At 33.3% G+C, this 18,184-nt stretch overlaps 3 protein-coding genes and 1 non-coding gene across 4 annotated transcripts; 2 read left to right on the forward strand and 2 right to left on the reverse strand.

Annotated features, from left to right (window-relative positions):
- Positions 1-1,617: 1,617 nt before the first annotated feature.
- LOC107360189 (MAM and LDL-receptor class A domain-containing protein 1-like) lies at positions 1,618-7,104 on the forward strand. Its single transcript, XM_015926807.3, has 4 exons — positions 1,618-1,847; positions 2,296-2,448; positions 2,533-6,837; positions 6,904-7,104. Exons 1-4 carry the CDS (start codon positions 1,802-1,804, stop codon positions 7,047-7,049), a joined length of 4,650 nt encoding a protein of 1,549 aa, XP_015782293.2. The 5' UTR covers positions 1,618-1,801; the 3' UTR covers positions 7,050-7,104.
- A 6,489-nt stretch (positions 7,105-13,593) lies between these two features.
- LOC107360190 (uncharacterized) lies at positions 13,594-15,353 on the reverse strand. Its single transcript, XM_089267445.1, has 3 exons — positions 14,877-15,353; positions 14,541-14,716; positions 13,594-14,507 (listed from the first exon to the last, which is right to left on the reverse strand). The coding sequence occupies exons 1-3, from the start codon at positions 15,217-15,219 to the stop codon at positions 13,734-13,736; spliced, it is 1,293 nt and encodes a 430-aa protein (XP_089123571.1). The 5' UTR covers positions 15,220-15,353; the 3' UTR covers positions 13,594-13,733.
- A 76-nt stretch (positions 15,354-15,429) lies between these two features.
- Positions 15,430-15,670, reverse strand: LOC149094239 (RNase MRP). The gene has a single exon (XR_016199364.1).
- A 1,673-nt stretch (positions 15,671-17,343) lies between these two features.
- On the forward strand, positions 17,344-17,968 carry LOC107360454 (uncharacterized). The gene is made up of 2 exons (XM_015927118.3): positions 17,344-17,537; positions 17,638-17,968. The coding sequence occupies exons 1-2, from the start codon at positions 17,417-17,419 to the stop codon at positions 17,814-17,816; spliced, it is 300 nt and encodes a 99-aa protein (XP_015782604.1). The 5' UTR covers positions 17,344-17,416; the 3' UTR covers positions 17,817-17,968.
- The last annotated feature ends 216 nt before the right edge of the window (positions 17,969-18,184 follow it).

The following is an 18,184-nucleotide window of genomic DNA, read 5'->3' on the forward strand; positions in this document are numbered from 1 at the left end:
TGACTTTTCCCCATTTGACCATTGTACTCGTGATTGGGAATCGACTGAAACGTTCGCTTTTCAAATATTTATGAATATTCGCCAGAGATTCACTTCTGTCCAGCAGCTTCTCAGGTTTTCATGTGCATTCATCGAGGAAGGTTTAAGCAGCCTGATGTATTCGAGTGTCGAGTAGAGTTAAACATCAACTTAAGTAACTCGATCACCGATGAACTTTTTGGACCAACTTCTCAACCAGATAAGAGTCCAGACCAGGTTGACAATTCGTATAAATTTTGTATGATTCCCATGTATTCTTAGTCACTCTACTTTACTTTACTCGCATGAACTTTCGAATAAAATGAATAAAATTTTCACCATTTCTACCTTCTGTAAATAAACTACACGACAGTTAATCTTGCTCTTTACTCGATTTACCAAAGAGTAAAGTAACTCCATATCCTACTCTTTGTGATTTACCTAATGATTAGTAACCTTTGATTGGTATTCATTGATTACACCCTCACAAGATACATTGGTGTATAACTGATGCTCCAACTCGTGGTGAAGATAATAAAGATCAAGCTTTGATTAATTGTCACCCAAATCTCTTCCATTTTACACGAGTTTTACATTTTATCAAACAAAAGTTGTGATTAGATGTACCTAAAAATAAATAGGAATGACTTCATTAGATTAAGTCCAGAATAACTAGCTATTAATACTTTTTTCAATAAGTTTTGTCGTAATCAGTAATATTCGAAGCTAGATATTTCCCTGGGCTTAACATAATGCCCAGAACTTCTCAATACAAAATGAAATTGGAAATTGAAATTTTTTCAGTTTCGTCTTTTCTAACGAATTTGAGGTCATCTTACGAAACTCAGTGAACAAAAAGTAAACATAAGCCTTGACTGATGGATTATTTTCCCATTTGATGAAATTAATCTTTTCGAGAGTCCATTGCGTTTGGCCTTATCTATTCAACTCGTTTTCAATATTAACATTATTTTGTTGATTAAATGTATTCTTGCATTTTGAACTTCTTTACCTTGACTCTGGGACAATATGAGAGGGTCACATTTGTTAATGGGTTAATCTAAGCGATAAGTTTGTCTAATTTTCACATGTTGCATCTACAATGTAAAATCTTACGAGTTAATGTAAAGCTTTCTGCATAAGCATTGAGAATTGTCATTCACGAATTTTAACTACGAAATAAAAGGATCGCTTGACGGTCTTTATTTGGTTTCATAGTTTATTTACTGAAGATTAATTAGACCCAATTTCAATGTTGTCTTGTTTCCATTATAAGATAACATGATAACGTTATTCACGATCCAGTTCACAAAAATCTTCATACTTCTAAAATTTCATTGAAGACTCTATTTTTCATTGTTAAAATATTGCAATTATCTGATTAATAAAGAAATCTTAATTTAGAAATTTCTATTCAAATTAACTTATCAAAGTTGAAAGTGAGTTATCAATTTGTACTCTGAAACCTAATGAATAAAGTCAAATTGTCGTAATTCATAATTTCCCAATATGCACTAATCTTTAGGAGGAGGTTTTGGTATGAACAAAATTATTAAAAATATTGATATAAAAATATAAATTAGAGATGAAAGTTTTCATAAACGCCATTGCTCTTTAATTGGTTAGATTGAATTTGTCTTTTACTAATGCAATATACTGTAATTAAAATCAACTAATGTCCATTTGATTGTTGCGTTCAACTTTGTTTATGTTTACTTATTATCATTCAACTAATCAAACTTGCAATCGACATTAAAACGCTTCGATTCATTGTGGTCAAATCATGAAATTACATCTCATTTTATTGTTACTCATTTCATCCTTGAGAGGTAAGCTTTTGACATAATCTCAAACCCATTTCTGAATCAAATTTTGACTCTTTTTTCCATGTTTTAATGAAATGTCCTGTAATTTAGTATATAATGAATAAAATTTTCGTTAGGATCGCAAGATTATTTTTACCCATCAACCAGATTTAAAATAAGATGAAGGTTTATCTTTTTTTAAGAGGTTCATTTCTGTTCTCAGTTTGCATGTTAAACAGAATCAATTTATAACTATTTACTTGCAATAAAAGATTGGATACTTTCTGGTTAATTAAACTTGGTCTGAATGTTTAGTCAAGTTTCAATGAGCTCAAATATAATAAAATTAGTAAGACTTTTGATCGGAAGGTGATCTCAAGACTGATTGAAAGATACAATAGGTTTGCATAGAAGATGTTGAAGAGAGGTTTTAATGGTTAAGTTTACCTTCTGATTTTTGGTATCTTTACAGGAGGACTTTTAGAAAACGTTCAAATATTGGAATGTAAATTTACTGAAAATTTTTGCCAATGGAAAGATCTAGGCTCAAATGGCTGGGTTTTGGGTGGTTATAGCTATTATGATCAATCTGGATTTGGACAACCAGCTAAGCAAATTGAAAATGGTAGGAAAACATATTAATTAACAAACAATTAAGCTCATAGTAACATATTTTCCATTTCCATTTTTCCTTGTTATTAATATTTAGATGGATTCATTTATTCCAAAAGTCCAACCAAAAGAAGTGAACTAGAGTCGCCAATATTATATGATAAAGAACCCTTTTGTTTCATCTTTAGTTATTTCATGTTTGGTTTATCAGTTGGATCTCTAGAACTACAATTAGAATCGGTAATTGGAGATGATATTTCAAAATTCAACTCAATAGGACAAAGTGTTTGGAAGCAAGAAGGATCCAAATATGATGGCTGGATCCTTGGTAAATATCATTTTGATCCTTCACAGCACAATGGTGACATGTTTAGGTTAAAGTTTGTAGCAACATCAGACGATATTGCTTTGAGTTCAATTTCAGTTAAACCTGGTTCTTGTGATTTTGATTATAAGTGCGATTTTGAAGATCCATCTTTATGTTTTTGGTTAATTGAACCTGACCATAAAAGTAATTTCCGATGGTTTGTGTCAAATGGATCAAACTCTCAACATGATTTAGTTGGTTACGATGCAACAACTAATACTGAAGCTGGACATTTCATGAGAACTCCAGCAAATGGACTTATTGGTTCATCTAGTGATCTAATCTCAACAATTTACTTATCATCAAATGAAGCTAAATGTTTATCATTCAAACTTTTCAGGCAACAATACCCTTCGGACACTCTTCAACTTGACATTGAATCCAGATCGGGTTCACACTCCACCGTCTGGTCTCAATCATATGTTACCAATCAACAATGGGTTAAAGTCAATGTAGACTTACCTTCTCTAGATGATATTAAATTAATCCTTACAGCCTCTCGACACTCAGAAAGATCAACTCCAATAGCGATAGATGAGTTAGCAGTTAGTCCTGAACCTTGCTCATCTCACGGTTACTGTAACTTTGATTATGGTTTATGTGATTATACAATTAAGAGCGGGGAATTACTGGTTGGTTTTGGACGACTGCCTGATCCTTCAGCAATCAATTGGACGCCACTTAAAAATATTGACCCTTATGATTTATTTGTTTATACAAATACACCAAAAAATGATGAGTTAGTTTCGTACTCATTGGAAAGTCCTTTTATTGAAAGAACTGAAGGTAAAACCTGTTTATCTTTTTCATATGCCTTAACCTTTGAACGGAAAGGAAAATTTTTGATAAAAGTAACTTCGAATGAGACATCGGCCAGAGATCAAATCCAGTCATTAAATCCTGTAAAATCAGAAGAGAAATGGAAAACAGTGGAATTACCTCTATCTGATTCTGGTCAGTTGTTTAAATTTTCATTTGAATTCAGTGGAGTTCAACTGTTTGCAGCTATTGACAATATCGTGGTTAACGATTGTGCATATCAAGAGACTCCTGTTTGTTTCCATCATGGTTTGATTGATCGAAAATGTATTAAAATTGTTCCCTCTGCATTTAACAATTGGCTTTTCAAGAGCCCCAGTCAATTACCTAAATCTTCGGACCTTGATTACAAATTTAAAAACGACTTTGTTTTATTTTTCGATGAACCAGTTGATTTTCGTGATATTAGTTCATTTTCTTACTTTTACATTTCCAATTTGAAGCCAAATGTTAAATACTGTCTAAAATTCTGGTATTCAATCACTGGAAATATTGAACTGAAATTATGGACTGATAAAATGGACTCAGATTTTAATCAGTATCTTCGTAAACCCTCTATCGCCACATTAAACAGTCATTTTGGTTCCAACTGGGATCAAGCAACAATACAATTGGATGATATTTTTGATGAAGAAAGTAAATTAATTTTTGGCGCAAGTCACACAGTCAATTCTCAAGGAACAATTATTATTGAAGGATTAGAAATGACTGAAGGAAGTTGTTCAATTGATTTTAATTATTATTGCAATTTTGAGACGGACTGTTCATGGAATAATCTTGATAAAGATAGATCATTCGTTTTAACTGGATCTAGCCAAGAATACGCAGCAACAACCAAATGGGATCGTAGGAAGGCAGAAAAATATAGAGAAGACAAAACATTAGGCACTACCAATGGGCATTACATATCTCCGAAGAGCTATAATGATATCGCGATTCTCCTGTTTCCTCCGATCTACCTGTCTGAAAAAACAGCTGAAATGTGTCTATCTTTCCATATAAGATACTTGGGTGACTCTTTAAAATATGCTATTGAAATCATCACTGAACAAGGTGGAGTGTTTAAACTCATTCAAAAAGTCTCAATGGTAAAGGAACTTGTTTGGGAAAAGGTTGTGACACCAATCAAGTTCAATCCCAATTTATCCAAAGCTGCGCGTGTTTATCTTGTGGGAACTGGTGGTGTTGCTATTGATGACATCCGCATTGACATGGGCACCTGTACTGATTCTCCATTCGTTTGTAGAAATGGCATGCAATTATCACAAAATCAAGTCTGTGATTTCATTGAAGATTGTATGACAGGTGAAGATGAGCATAATTGTGGACTTTGCTCATCCGAATATTCATATATACGTGAATTTGGCTATTTCGACGACACTACTCCCGAAAAATGTGAGACGATAGCGAACATCTCATCAAGCTCAAAAGGAACTGATCGAAAGACAAGCGCATTTTTAAAACCAACTGCACCAACTTGTAAATTGCAGTTTAATTACTCGAATGATCAAAGGGAATTTAAAAATCTCAAGGTGCTCTTGCTATTGATAGTTGAACATAAAATTGAAGTGTGGCATGATTTGATGTTTAAATCTATTCGGAATGGCATTGCTGAAATCAACTTAGGCCGAATACCAGTTCCATTCCAACTTGAATTCGTGACTGACTTGACAAGCAGTGAATATTCAATAAGTTTTGGTCCGTTGAAGTTTATTGACTGTGGCTACCAGGATACTATTGATAACTTCGAACCGTTTTATGCTTGTAAAAATGGCAGGCGCATAGGTAAAGATCAACTATGTGATCTATCCATTGATTGTTTTGATGGCGATGATGAATTGAATTGTGAAAATTACAGGATTTACTCATTTGAAGACACCAGTGAAGCTGAATACTGGACTAATTTATCAAATGAAAAGTCAAAATGGCGTTTGGCTAAAGCTGGTGAACAAAATATTGTAACACCAACAAGAGATCATTCAAAAGGATTAGACGAATCGCATTACATGGCTTTTTATCCAGAGAAAGATCATCTAATGGATGGTTCCGAGAGTAAAGAAATTAAATTAGCTAGTCCAGAGTTAACTTCAGTTGATAATTGTTCAATGATTTTCTATTATAATTCAGCTGGAGTCACTCTTTTAGTTTCACTTGTTGATAGTAACTCTAATTATACTCAGTTACTTGAATTGCCATCTGATGATGTTTTTGGTTTCAAACGTCAACGTATAAACCTCAAAAAGGTGGACATTTCAGCTCCATTCAATTTCGTTTTCACGGCTAGATATTCAGAGTCTGATCAAGGAAATTTCCAGAGTAATTATTTTGTTGTTATCGATGACATTGTTATTAGTGGTTCTTGTTTTGATAAATCTGAAGATCTATTTAATAACATGACATCTGGCTGTCCTAAAAATGAATTCCGTTGTAAAACAAATGTTGGGTCAGTTTGTCTCCCAAATGATAAATTGTGTGATCACAATATTGATTGTTTGGATGGCATTGATGAATTTTATTGTGTGCCTTGTGAATTTGATAGTCAATCTCTTTGTGGTTGGACCAATCAAGGTGAAGACGATTGGGTTACTTTTGACAAATACAATGGAGATAAGAATGATGCTAAAATACCAGAAAAAAATAAACCAATAAATTTCATAGTTCCAGAAAAACGTTCAAATAACCTTCGAGCTATCCTTAAATCACCGAGACTTGGTAAAACCTCAATTGACTGTCGCTTTAATTTCACATATTTCCTTGCTGATAGAGCTACAATGACAGTTAGATTAAGAAATGATCTGGAATCAAGTTCAAAAAAGGTGTTTGATTTAGATCATACAAATGAATGGAGAGACAAGTCATTAGAGATTGGATCACTTGACCCAGGTTATTACATTCAATTTGTTTTAGATGTTGAATCAACTGATGATACGAGAGTACACAGTGGACTAGCATCTTTTCAATTGATGGATTGTGATCCCATTAACGACCCTACTACGACTACCAGTAAACCAGAAACTGAACAACCAATAACTACAGAACATTATGAACAACCCATCATTACTGAATATTATGAACCAATATCCACAATTGAACCATCTCCTCAAACTGCAGTAACTACGGCTGTTTCCAAACTAACGACACCTAATAATAAAGATAACCCTATTACTGTTTCTAATATTGAAGTTCAAAAATCTCGAGGAGTCACTTTTGGTTCAGGTAAATTCTGATTAATCAACACTTGCAAACTCAATTATTTACTTAAATTTGATTTTCTCATTCCAGTATCATTAATTTTACTTGGAGCAGTGACACTTGTCTTGGCCTTTGTTTTCGTAGCCCTTTACGTGAGAAGACGAACCCGATTTCAAAATCATCAGCCGCATGGTATTCCTTTGAGTGAAGTTGCCCCAGAGAACAATTTGTTGTAGAAAACCAAGAGTTCAAGTCAAATTTTTGAAGTTCAATAAATTAAATTTAAGAGTATTGGTTTGATTATCCAATTTACACCTAAGAGATTGATCTGAAATTGGAAAATTGTGTCAAGAAATTTCGTTGCGCTAGCCCAGCAAGACCAAGCAAAGGTGTTGAAAATCAATTATAATTGAGTGATTAAGATTGATCTTGATACTTCATTTCCTTATCGGTTCTCGTGGTATTATCTTGAATGGATTGAAACTCAGGAGGTCATTTCAATGAAGGCAACTCGAACAGTTAAAAAGCGAGTTGATTCCAAGTAAAAATATGTTTATTACAACTTTTACTTTCAAACTTTGAGATTGCAATAAACAATAAGTAACTAAAGTTTATTGGGAACTGGACATTATTAATAGCTTCGATATATTAATATTTTACCTTCGAAATAAAAAGAAACATTAGAGCCGATTTCAATTTTAATCCTTGCTTCTACTATGAAATATTCATGTAACATTCATGTATCTCAAATATGATAATAAAATATGATACAGTATGGCCTGCATCAGACCCAAAATTTGCGCACTTTGATCTTAAAAATCTCAAAAACCGATGATCTGAGAAAAAATGAACAAGATTTTTGTAATTTTGTTGAATCTATTCTCAAAAAAGTTGAGATCTTGACTCAAAAAAATTAAAAGGTGAAAAAATGAGAGACCCTCCTTTCACCCTTTTTGAAATTTAAAGCCAAAAACATGGTCGTTGTTTGGATAAAGAGCCAAGTTTAAAGATGACCAGAATTTCTGATGAATGAAGGTTGCATCGAAAGTAAAATTAATAATGAAATTTCGAAAATTGGTACAAAGATACAAAGACTTCAGATACAGTTTTTTCAGCTCTTTAGTATTTCCTTCCCTGCAATGGGAGTTTAATGTAATGGTGACAGGAAGTATGACGTACGATCAGTGCTAGTGAGACAAAAAACGACGGTTTTTTTGTTTCCAACAGAGCCTATGCCTGCGATGGTCTTCAACTCATCGATTCTGATGCTCCTTCTTAGCTAATACTGACTTCATCAACCTTCAATGGTTCAACTCATTCATTCTGATACTTCTTGATACCAGATCATTTCTTTATACAGAAATTGCATGCATAATTGTCAGTGTAGCTCTATCAGCAAGGAAGCAAATGTATGTGAAATTAAAGCGAGCCAAGTTGTAGGAGAACAGAATTTCTGATGAATAAAGGTTGCATAGAAAGTAAGATTAATAATGAATTGCAAAAATTGGTGCGAATTTTTTTTATTTAATATTCAATATCAAATCACAGAGCAATAAATCTCTGAAACTTTACCATGAGGATTGATAACAAATTTAAACGATTCGAGTAAATCAATTCGAAATCTACAGTTGATTGATCACCAAAGATCGAAATAAGATTTAACTAAAGTTATAATAGTCAAGGCAACTCCTATTAAAGGATTAACTTTATCAGTTTCCTGGTTTTCATCGACAACATCATGTTTATCCACAGAAGCTGTTGAAGTAGTTTCAATTTCAGGTGAATATACATCAATGAAGTCAGACTCAAATTTTACTTCTTGTATTATATTATCAGCACCATTATGCTTATAAATAAGTTTCAATGGTACATCATTGAAAGAAAATGATGAATGTTCGCTCTCAATTTCGAGCGACAAAGAGATGCCACATCGAAGTCTATCCATGTACTTTCTAAATATATATTTGTCCAACACTGACTCTTCCTTGGATCCAGTTTTAGTCAAAGTAATGATTTCATTTCTATCATCATTACAAAAGATAGATATTGAACTGTTTTTTGAATTGATCAAGGTTACTTGTCTTGGGTTCTCGAGTTCGCTCTCGGTAAGGCGGTAGATGAACAATTCAAATGTACCATTTTCTTTCTTCAAAGTTATCATATTGCCATCAATATCGTATATTTTCTTGTTGTATTCACAGTATCGAGCATATGACCATTGATATATCGGAAGACCAGTCGCATCTTTAACAATATCACGACTTAGCGCATTTGAAATCGTAATTTTCGTGACTTTCGGCTGGGCAATCATGTCTATTAATGATATTTCAGGGGGTTTTTCACTCTCGATCAAAGTATTTATCTTTATAAGACACTTACATGTGCCTTGGTTTATAATGCAATTAGATTCTTCTTCGTAACGCACAAAACCAGAGCTGCAAGTTGGTTTAATATGAGCATAATGTTGATATTTGAACACGTAAGTTGAATAAATTGACTCGTCTTCGATTTCAAAAGTAATGTAATCAGAACTTTCGTTAGTGTACTGCCTCAGCTCCACACTTAGTATTGGCTCAAAAGCATTTGTTGATTCCATTTGGAAAACGGCTGTTAACCCCAGATCTCCTGCATAGGTAATTACGTTGTATCTAGTTGGTTCATATTTGTCATTACACTTTCTTTCGATGATCGTTTGACTTGAAAATTCAACATTAAACAACGAAAGTAAAAGCAATATGAATACTTTTGAAAACATTTTGAAACAAAAATTAAAAGTAAAACTCGAGAAATATCAATTTCTTGTTCAATTGAATATTGAATGATTTTTCAAAGGCATATTTATACAAAATAAACATTTTGCTCCTATTGTGCAGAAATCATGCGATCTTGTTATTGTCGAAGAAACAATCACCTAATAAAATGAACTTAAATTCTGATTACCAATTCTAGGAATTAGGAAATAATAAAATTGCAATTTCACCCTTTAAGCATTCTAATCGATGCAAAATTTGTGATAAGTAAATATAAAAGAGCAAAGGTCAAGCTTCCCTGTGTGCTGTTACATTGATGTTTCTCAGAAATGGCCATTGTTCATTGTAACTTTTCTGTGATAATAAACCAAATCATTTATATTATCGTTCTCATTAAAACTATCTAAAATTCAAGTCAATTACAGTCATGATATTGTAAGATTTCAGAAATTTGCGTGTGTTTTTAGTGCACAAAGAAGCAAAGGCTCCAGAAAATGGATAATGCAAAGATTTAATTGTGTAAAATCAATGGAAGGCACTTCAGATACAAAGTTTATTTATATTCAAAAACAAATGTAATAGATAAGGCCAAATGAAATGGACTCTCGAAAAGATTAATTTTTTATGTAAAACTTATCACAGCTTTTGTTTGATAAAATGTAACTCAGATAATGGAAGAGACTTGGGTGACAATTAATCAAACCTTGATCTTTATTATCTTCATCACAAGTTGAAACATCAGTCGTAACACCAGTGTAGCCTGAAAAGGTGTAATCAATGATTACTATTCATATGGTAAATCAAGAAAAGCGTTAGATAAACTGTCGTGTGGATCTAAAAAAGATTTACATTGAATGAGTTTATTTTTTTCTTTGTCAAGGTTATATCGTAGTGAAATGGTTCATTGGATCAATGAATCTTAGAAGTATGTTAACTCACAAGGGAACTAAACGAGATACCTAGAACCGATTTTACTGAATGAGGTGGCAATCGATAGAGGACGATCGAAGAAAAATATCTAGCTTGTCATTTCATTGATTCTAGAAATTAAATTATCTACAAGTGGCAATTCATTCTGAACTCAATCTAATGAAAAGTGTTCGAAAAAAAAGGCGGACGGAACTCGCCTAAGAAATAAATTTTTTCAAACTAATTTTTAGATATAAAATGACATGAAAAGCAGTATGATTCAAACCATTGTACACCCTGTACAGTGATGTTCCAGATAATGGGAATAATTTTTTCAACGATCCTTATTGAAAAGGGTTAAGTTAAGGGAAAGAGAAAAGGATCTAATAAAGATTGAGAATTCTATTTATCTTTTTAATCTCTAACTTAAGAAAAAGTCTACTTCATGTCATTTCCAGTAAGGGCCAGAGTGAAATCTGTCTCCTCTTCGATTATTTTGAAACTTCATATGAAGATAGATCTCAGTGAGAGAATCTCAATGATTTTATCAATTTTTCTCTGGGACTAATAGATCGAAAGATATCGGTAAAAACAATCGAAAAAAACTTCAAAGCCATTTTGAGGCCGATTATCTGATTTTGATTTTAATAAGTTAATATTTCAGTGCAACTTAAAAGTGTTATCATTTTAGCTTTTGTTCCAATAATGATTGTTTAATGCATCAAAGTACTAATTTGGTTAGAATCACATTAAAGTTCAATGGCGACTGCACTTCTTATGAGCTGTCACCAGCTAAATCCGCTGTTGCACCATTAATAAATGCAAATTATTTATCGACCATGTCACACGTTTCGGAACAGATAAGGAATACAGTCTCATCAGGCGAATTTCGTTGTCCATTGGGCTATCAGCTAAAGATTTGTTCATTGTGAATGGACCTGGAGAGATTGGTGATATTTCCCAGCAACTACATAGACGGGGTTCCAGACCTTTGAGAGCTGAAGATTTTCCGATCCTTAAAAGTGATCGCCATTTCAATGCTAAGCACAATTCAAGATTGAGAAAGGCACTCTTCAGGATTGTTTCATGGCTTGTTCCAATGATGATGATTGCAATACACTTTCATATTGTGTGAACCAGAATAAGGAATGTATTCTGAGTGGATAAACATCGAGTTCATTGAAAGACACACTCGAAGACAAAATAAGTCATGCAGATGGATGTAACATCTATCAAAGTAAATACCATATTAACATATTAATTTGTGTTTATTGAACTAATTTTTTCCTCAACTTCGATTTAGAATCATTTATTAATCTATTCCATTAGTATTCTGGAAAAAGTCTAGTTGTAAGATATCGTTTAGATGCCGTTTCAACCATATCGATGTAACAATTGGTGATTGGGCTAAAAGATGTGCTCAGTCGTTGATTACGGTGAAAAACAATAATAACCGGTAAGATGAACTGGTAATTATCTCAACCTGAGAGATTCACCAGATCGATCACAAGATTTTGAATGAGCAACACACAAATATTGGGATCTCAGATCTCTGATTTCGAAGTATATAATAATGAGTTTCTTTTTTATTATTTTTTATCCCAATTCCTTTCAGAAATGAATCTGTCTACTTCTTACATGTTAACCACATTGAGATAGATAAAGTTCATGAAATAAATATAACAAACTGAAAGTTTGCTGAAGCTGGATGTTCCCATTATTCAAGTAAAAACCTTTACTTTGATCCAAAATTAATTTAAAGATTTACTAATCTTTCAATTTTTTTACTTTACATAAAATCTGAACTCCATTATGAACATAAAGTTGGACTTGCCCTGAATGATAATATGAAAGAATCAATTGTGAGAAATTTTGATCCTCTATCATTAGAACACTGTGCTTCCAAATGTAATTCAGATGCTAATTGTTTTACTTTTGAATTTTGTCAATTAATTGATTTAAATGAAAATGATAAAAGCAGTGTTTCATTGACGAGTTGTTCATGGACAAACTTGAAGCCAAGTAATGCTAATCAACCTGGACTATTTGAAGAATCAAAGAGCAACAACAAAATTTGTTCAATTTACATAAATCACAGGAAGATTACAGGAAAGAGTAAAACTGATCCACAGCCATCTGAATCACCAAAAAAATCAAATAACTTTAACTTGACAATTGGATTGAGCACAATGATATTTATTTTGGCGTTTGCTGGTGGATTCATTGCATTCAAATTTGCTTTTAGGCAGGGAATCATTTCATAGACTAATTTAGTAAAACTGAAAAATCTTCTTAATTTGTGTGATTCTAATTGAAAAACTCAATAAAATTATATTCTTCCTTTCAAGTTAATTAGGTCGAATCTAAATCCTTCAATGTATCGCGATCGTGTAGCTTAACAGTAACACAATTCCTTGTGTATGAATTAAACCAATGCGAATTATTGGAGTGAATGAAGTCAAGTATTCTTCTGTCAATTCCCTAATTTCTCCATATCGAATTAACTGATCCAAAGCTTTGAATAGAAAAGTTGAAACCGAGTGATCAGTCAGCAAAACATGTTAGTCATTAGTCAGTTGATCTTGTTTGATTGTAGGTAAAGTTCCAATATAACAGGTAACGAGCAAAACTAAATTAAATTAGAGATGAGGATTTTAGTTAAATCGACAATGTAGTTGTGATCCGGTCAAGTAATAGATTGGTAACATCCGAATTCTCGAAGGCCAAGTTAAGCAGTAAGGTGAGATTGTTGTAGGAAAGATTAAGGGTTGTAACATTAGCTAAATCGAGAAAGCTTCCTGGTTCAATCTTTTCAAGTCCATTGTAACTTAAATCAATAGCAACTTTATACATCTTAGTCATTGAAGCTCTTTCAATTGTTTTGATTCGATTATGTGACAAATCCAATCGATCTAACCATTGAAGATCTTTAAATACTTCTTGGGTCAACTCGACCAGTTGGTTATAAGCCAGGTTCAAGTTTTTTAATCGAGTAGTTGAACTGAAAGCGTTTTTGGCAATAGTTGTTATGTTGTTGCCTTGATCAGCCTTTTTAGTTGTTAAACTTGCCACCGAAGATAATCCAACAAACCACAATCACAGTTAACCAGGTTTCCATCAAGAAGAATCCGTGTTCCATGGCGAAGCATACGAACCAATGGTTTACTTGGTAAAACTGAGAATCTGTTGAAACTCATATTGAATACTTTAAGGGATCTCATTGATTCAATTTCAACCATATTGATAGATGAAAGCTTGTTTTCAGCAATGGACAAATATTCCAATATGTTCTCGAAGCTCAGTCATATTTGATAACACGTTGGACTTGATTTCATTGATTATGTTTCCTCGGAGTATCAATCTTTCCACTCGCCATAATCCATGGTCAAAAATGGGTGTCAATGTTGGGATGTAATTGTAAGGAATATAAGGAGATCGGGGAAAAGTCCTATCATTGACAAATGAAATTAAATTGTGGCTAGCATTTAGATTTTCCAATGATAATAAATCTTCCAGAATACCATGAGTCTTGTTTTCCAGTTTGTTCAATTTGTTGAATGACAAATCTAAGGTTCGCACTGAAACAAGAGTCTTAAATACTCCAGGCTCAAGTAATTTCAAATCATTGTTGCTCAGGTTAAGTTTAATTAGCTGGAGTAATCCTTCAAAGGCTCCATTATCAATTTGATTAATCTTGTTTGATTGAAGGTAAAGCTCAAATACAACAGGTAACGAGCCAAACTGTTTCGCCTCGAGATGAGTGATATTGTTGTTACTCAGATCAAGATAAGACAGAGAAGTCAATTGTTGTAAAGCATCTCTTGGAACCGTTGACAAACTATTGTTATGAAGTGAAAGAGATCTTAAACCCAACAGACTAGCCAATGATCCAGGTTCCAATGATTTAATTTTGTTTGAATCAAGGTATAGTTCAAGCAAGGCGTTCATGACTGGAAATGTTCCTGAGTTTATTGTATCAATCTGGTTATGTTGAAGGTGAAGAGTATTCAGAGATATTGGAATCGTGAACATTTTTTGATCCTATTATGAGATGCATCAACCTCTCTCTGAAGCTCTTTCAATTGTTTTGATTCCATTATGTGACAAATCCAATCGATCTAACCCTTGAAGATCTTTAAATACTTCTTGGGTCAACTCGACCAGTTGGTTATAAGCCAGGTTCAAGTTTTTTAATCGAGTAGTTGAACTGAAAGCGTTTTTGGCAATAGTTGTTATGTTGTTGCCTTGTTCAGCCTTTTTAACAACTTGCCACCGAAGATAATCCAACAAACCACAATCACAGCTGACCAGGTTTCCATCAAGAAGAATCCGTGTTCCATGGCGAAGCATACGAACCAATGGCGTTTTTGAAGGCGTTTTTGGCAATAGTTGTTATATTGTTGCCTTGCAAGTTGATATCCTTCAAGAAACGAACTCCTTTCAATAGGTAAGAATCAATTTCCTTCAATTGATTGTGAGATAAATTGATTTCTCTCAGCTGAGCATTACGACTGAGAAGAGATCGTCCTAGCTTGGCAATTTTGTTATGTGAACAGTTGAAGGAGAATAAATTGATTAAATCAGTCAAATCCGACTTTCCAAGCTCAGTCACCTTATTATAAGAAACATCCAGTGATTTCAGTTTTTTGGTTTCTTTGAAGACATTTCGCTCCAGTTTAGTCAAAAGGTTATTGCTCAAATCCAGTGATTCCAGGTTAGTCATTCCAGTGAAAGTTGATGCTGTCATTTAGCAACGTCCCAGAGATCGTCACAGCTTGGTAAGATGAACTGGTAATAATCTAATAGCAGTATAATTTCACTCGAAAAGGTCCTAAAGGTATTTCACCAATAAAAGTTGCAACACGATCTTCATTCGGTTTCTTTACCAGATAATAAAGTAAAAATGAAATTTAAAATGTTCAGGTAAACACAGGCGATAAGCGAATCAACAAAAAGTGTGTTAAACCAGAGTAAGCCCCATTCTGTTGACATTCCTGATTAGGAATGCTTCTTGCATTTTACTTTCAATGTAGACCATTGAATCCATTGAACTTCAACTAGGCTCAGATTGATTCATCTTCTCGGCAATTGAATTCAATGAGAATGTAATCTTGTTAAAGAAAAGACTCTCTCAATTGGTCCGGGGACTTTCCCTCAAGAGCTTGATTAAGCCTTGACAGCAAGACTTGGTTAACACAAATATAATTAGAGTTGAAAGGTAACTTAAATAGGTTCTGAGAAGCTGCGACATTATTGTGATATGTTTATGCTATCTGAACTCAATTTCATGTGAAAACAGGGTTGAAAAAGAAAGTTTCACTGACAATTCGACTAAAAGTAATTTTTAAATAAATATTTTACATTAAGATTTTGCTTTTAATTTTTCATATTGTATCCAATGTAATAATGTCTAATGTAGGGATTGTTAAGCTTGAAAAATTAAAACATCGATGTTGGCGCCATCTTAGGCAGATAACTAAAGACTAGAAAAAAAGCTAATTATTGTATTGTAATTATTTAATGATAAACTAATAACAAGGTAATTCTACCTGTTTACCAATCAATATTTGGATATTTTTTACACAATGGTTTTACCAATTGGATAAATTTCATTCATCGTCAGAAACTAAATCAGGTAAGTACCAGGAACACATTATGTCCATGGATGACTTGTTGCTGTTGTTCCTAGAATTGTAGATTCATGCAGAGAAATTTTTCGAAGTTGACAGGAAAAGTAAATTAATTTCAATTTTAAATTATTGAAATCTGAAGCAATCAAGAAATAAATCAGAGTATCATTACTCAACTCTGATCTTTGGGTATAGAGTGTGCAGGAAATTTTGTGAGTCCTTTTCATTATTGAACACAACCTTTAAAATAAGAAAATTTCAATTTATTTCTTGACGATTTTCGATATTTTTCATTTGTATTTTTTATCATTTCTTCTAGAAGATTTTAGCTGACTCAATGTTTTGTTTCCAAGCGCGGAATAGCTGATGTTATTGATCTCATCGTGTCTGAAGACTAGTGCATTGATGGTAATATTATACTAGAGCTTGTTACCAACTAATTTGAACTCATGTTTGGGTATCTAACTTTAAACTCATAAATTTTCTTATCTCTTATTTTTATCCAGATCCAAACCCTTTCACACTCTAATTGGGATCCACCTTTGGTTCACCTGTCATTTCAAAAAAAAGAAAGTTGACAAATAGTGATAAATGGCCATGTAAAACGGGCTCATGTGAGACTATCTCGTCATTTTTAAGATGGTCTAGAAGCTTGTTTGGCAATTGGAATAACAAGTTTATCCAGTTCATCTATTGATAGGAAATAGTGAAAGTTAATTTTGAATCATGTTACTATCATGCCTGGGTCATAATGAAAGGTCAACGTTTTGTAACTTGCTGATGCACAATTAATGTTGTCATGAGAAAAAGGCTTACAACTATACTTGAATAATATCGACCTTACAATCAAAGGTAATTAATCTTTCGTTATTAATTGCGTATTCTGTAGCTGTAGGATTAAATTTTCATCCATGACGCTTCTCAGTTTCAGTTCTATTCTCATCTCTTTCCTAACTAATTATCATCTTCATTTCCATCTTTTTTCTTCATCTTGTTTCTTTTTCCAAAGCCAGTTTTATCACTTTTTTCACTAGCAATTTTCAAGAAAACCCAGAACTGAATTCATCTTGGGCTAACCCTTTTTACTCTCACTTTCTACCTTTTTCTTCCCACTTTTCCTTCTCTTTCACCTATTCTCCCTCCATTATCTTGATCATCTTCCCCATGATTCCCCTAGCTCTCTCAGTCCCAGAATATGTATATATGTAAAGGGCTGATGAGAGTGAAAAGTATCTTCAGTTGTTTCCAAGTTCTATCCTGAAACTCATCTCAACTTTTCTCTTGAAACCCACCACAAACCCAACTCTATTCAAAATGATCAAGTCCGTTATCCTTCTCGTCCTCTCTTTGATCACTCTTACCTTAGCCTTCCCATACCCATACCCATACCCAAGAGGTAGCTATGGTTCAGGATTCGGAGCTGGTTCCGGCGGTGGTAAGTTTCAATCTCTTTTATTCATAAAATAATCAGAAATATAAAAATTTCAATTTCAATATCTAACCCATTTGTTTGCCTTTCTCATTGCTTCATTTAGGATTCGGTGGTCCAGGTTTCGGAGCTGGATACGGTTCAGGTTTTGGTGCTGGACAAGGTTATGGACCAAATGGAGCCGGCTATGGAAGTGGTTTCGGTGCTGGATCAGGCTATGGTGCACCAGGCTACGGAGGTGGATCTGGTTTCGGTGCTGGATCTGGTGCTGGTTACGGCCGATAAATACTTATGATTTAGACCGTCAGATTACGATGATTCTCAGTTACTCGTCTCTCTTTTCCTTCCTCAAACCATTCCGCCATAAATTTCTGATCTTCTGAAATTTTCTAAAGAATCAAATGGACAAATAAATCATTAATTTATTTACAAAACAATATAATTTGCCTCTCAATTCATTTTATTTTTCCTAAATTTTATTCCATTTCTGAAAATATTGGTGAAACGGGACGAATAGCTCAAAATTAATTCCAATGAATTAAATTTTCTTACCTTTCGCATTTCAATCGTAATCGAGACATTTCTTCGCTTTAACTTGAAAAACAATGATTGTGTTAGTCAATTGATTGATAGTTGGAACTTGATCCTTACAT

This window comes from Tetranychus urticae, chromosome 2 (genome assembly GCF_039701765.1).
Source record: "Tetranychus urticae isolate SD_2017Ah chromosome 2, NJAU_TeUrti_SD_1.0, whole genome shotgun sequence".
Taxonomy (NCBI): Eukaryota; Metazoa; Arthropoda; class Arachnida; order Trombidiformes; family Tetranychidae; genus Tetranychus; species Tetranychus urticae.

Coding starts and splice junctions, on each gene's coding strand:
- LOC107360189 (XM_015926807.3), top strand. CDS start 1,802: ATGAAATTACATCTCATTTTATTGTTACTCATTTCATCCTTGAGAG. Junction 2,449..2,532: donor AGCTAAGCAAATTGAAAATG/GTAGGAAAACAT, acceptor ATTAATATTTAG/ATGGATTCATTTATTCCAAA. Junction 6,838..6,903: donor AGGAGTCACTTTTGGTTCAG/GTAAATTCTGAT, acceptor TTCTCATTCCAG/TATCATTAATTTTACTTGGA.
- LOC107360190 (XM_089267445.1), bottom strand. CDS start 15,219: ATGACAGCATCAACTTTCACTGGAATGACTAACCTGGAATCACTGGAT. Junction 14,717..14,876: donor GAAGGATATCAACTTGCAAG/GCAACAATATAA, acceptor AGGCTGAACAAG/GCAACAACATAACAACTATT. Junction 14,508..14,540: donor AAACAATTGAAAGAGCTTCA/GAGAGAGGTTGA, acceptor TAATAGGATCAA/AAAATGTTCACGATTCCAAT.
- LOC107360454 (XM_015927118.3), top strand. CDS start 17,417: ATGATCAAGTCCGTTATCCTTCTCGTCCTCTCTTTGATCACTCTTACC. Junction 17,538..17,637: donor CGGAGCTGGTTCCGGCGGTG/GTAAGTTTCAAT, acceptor TGCTTCATTTAG/GATTCGGTGGTCCAGGTTTC.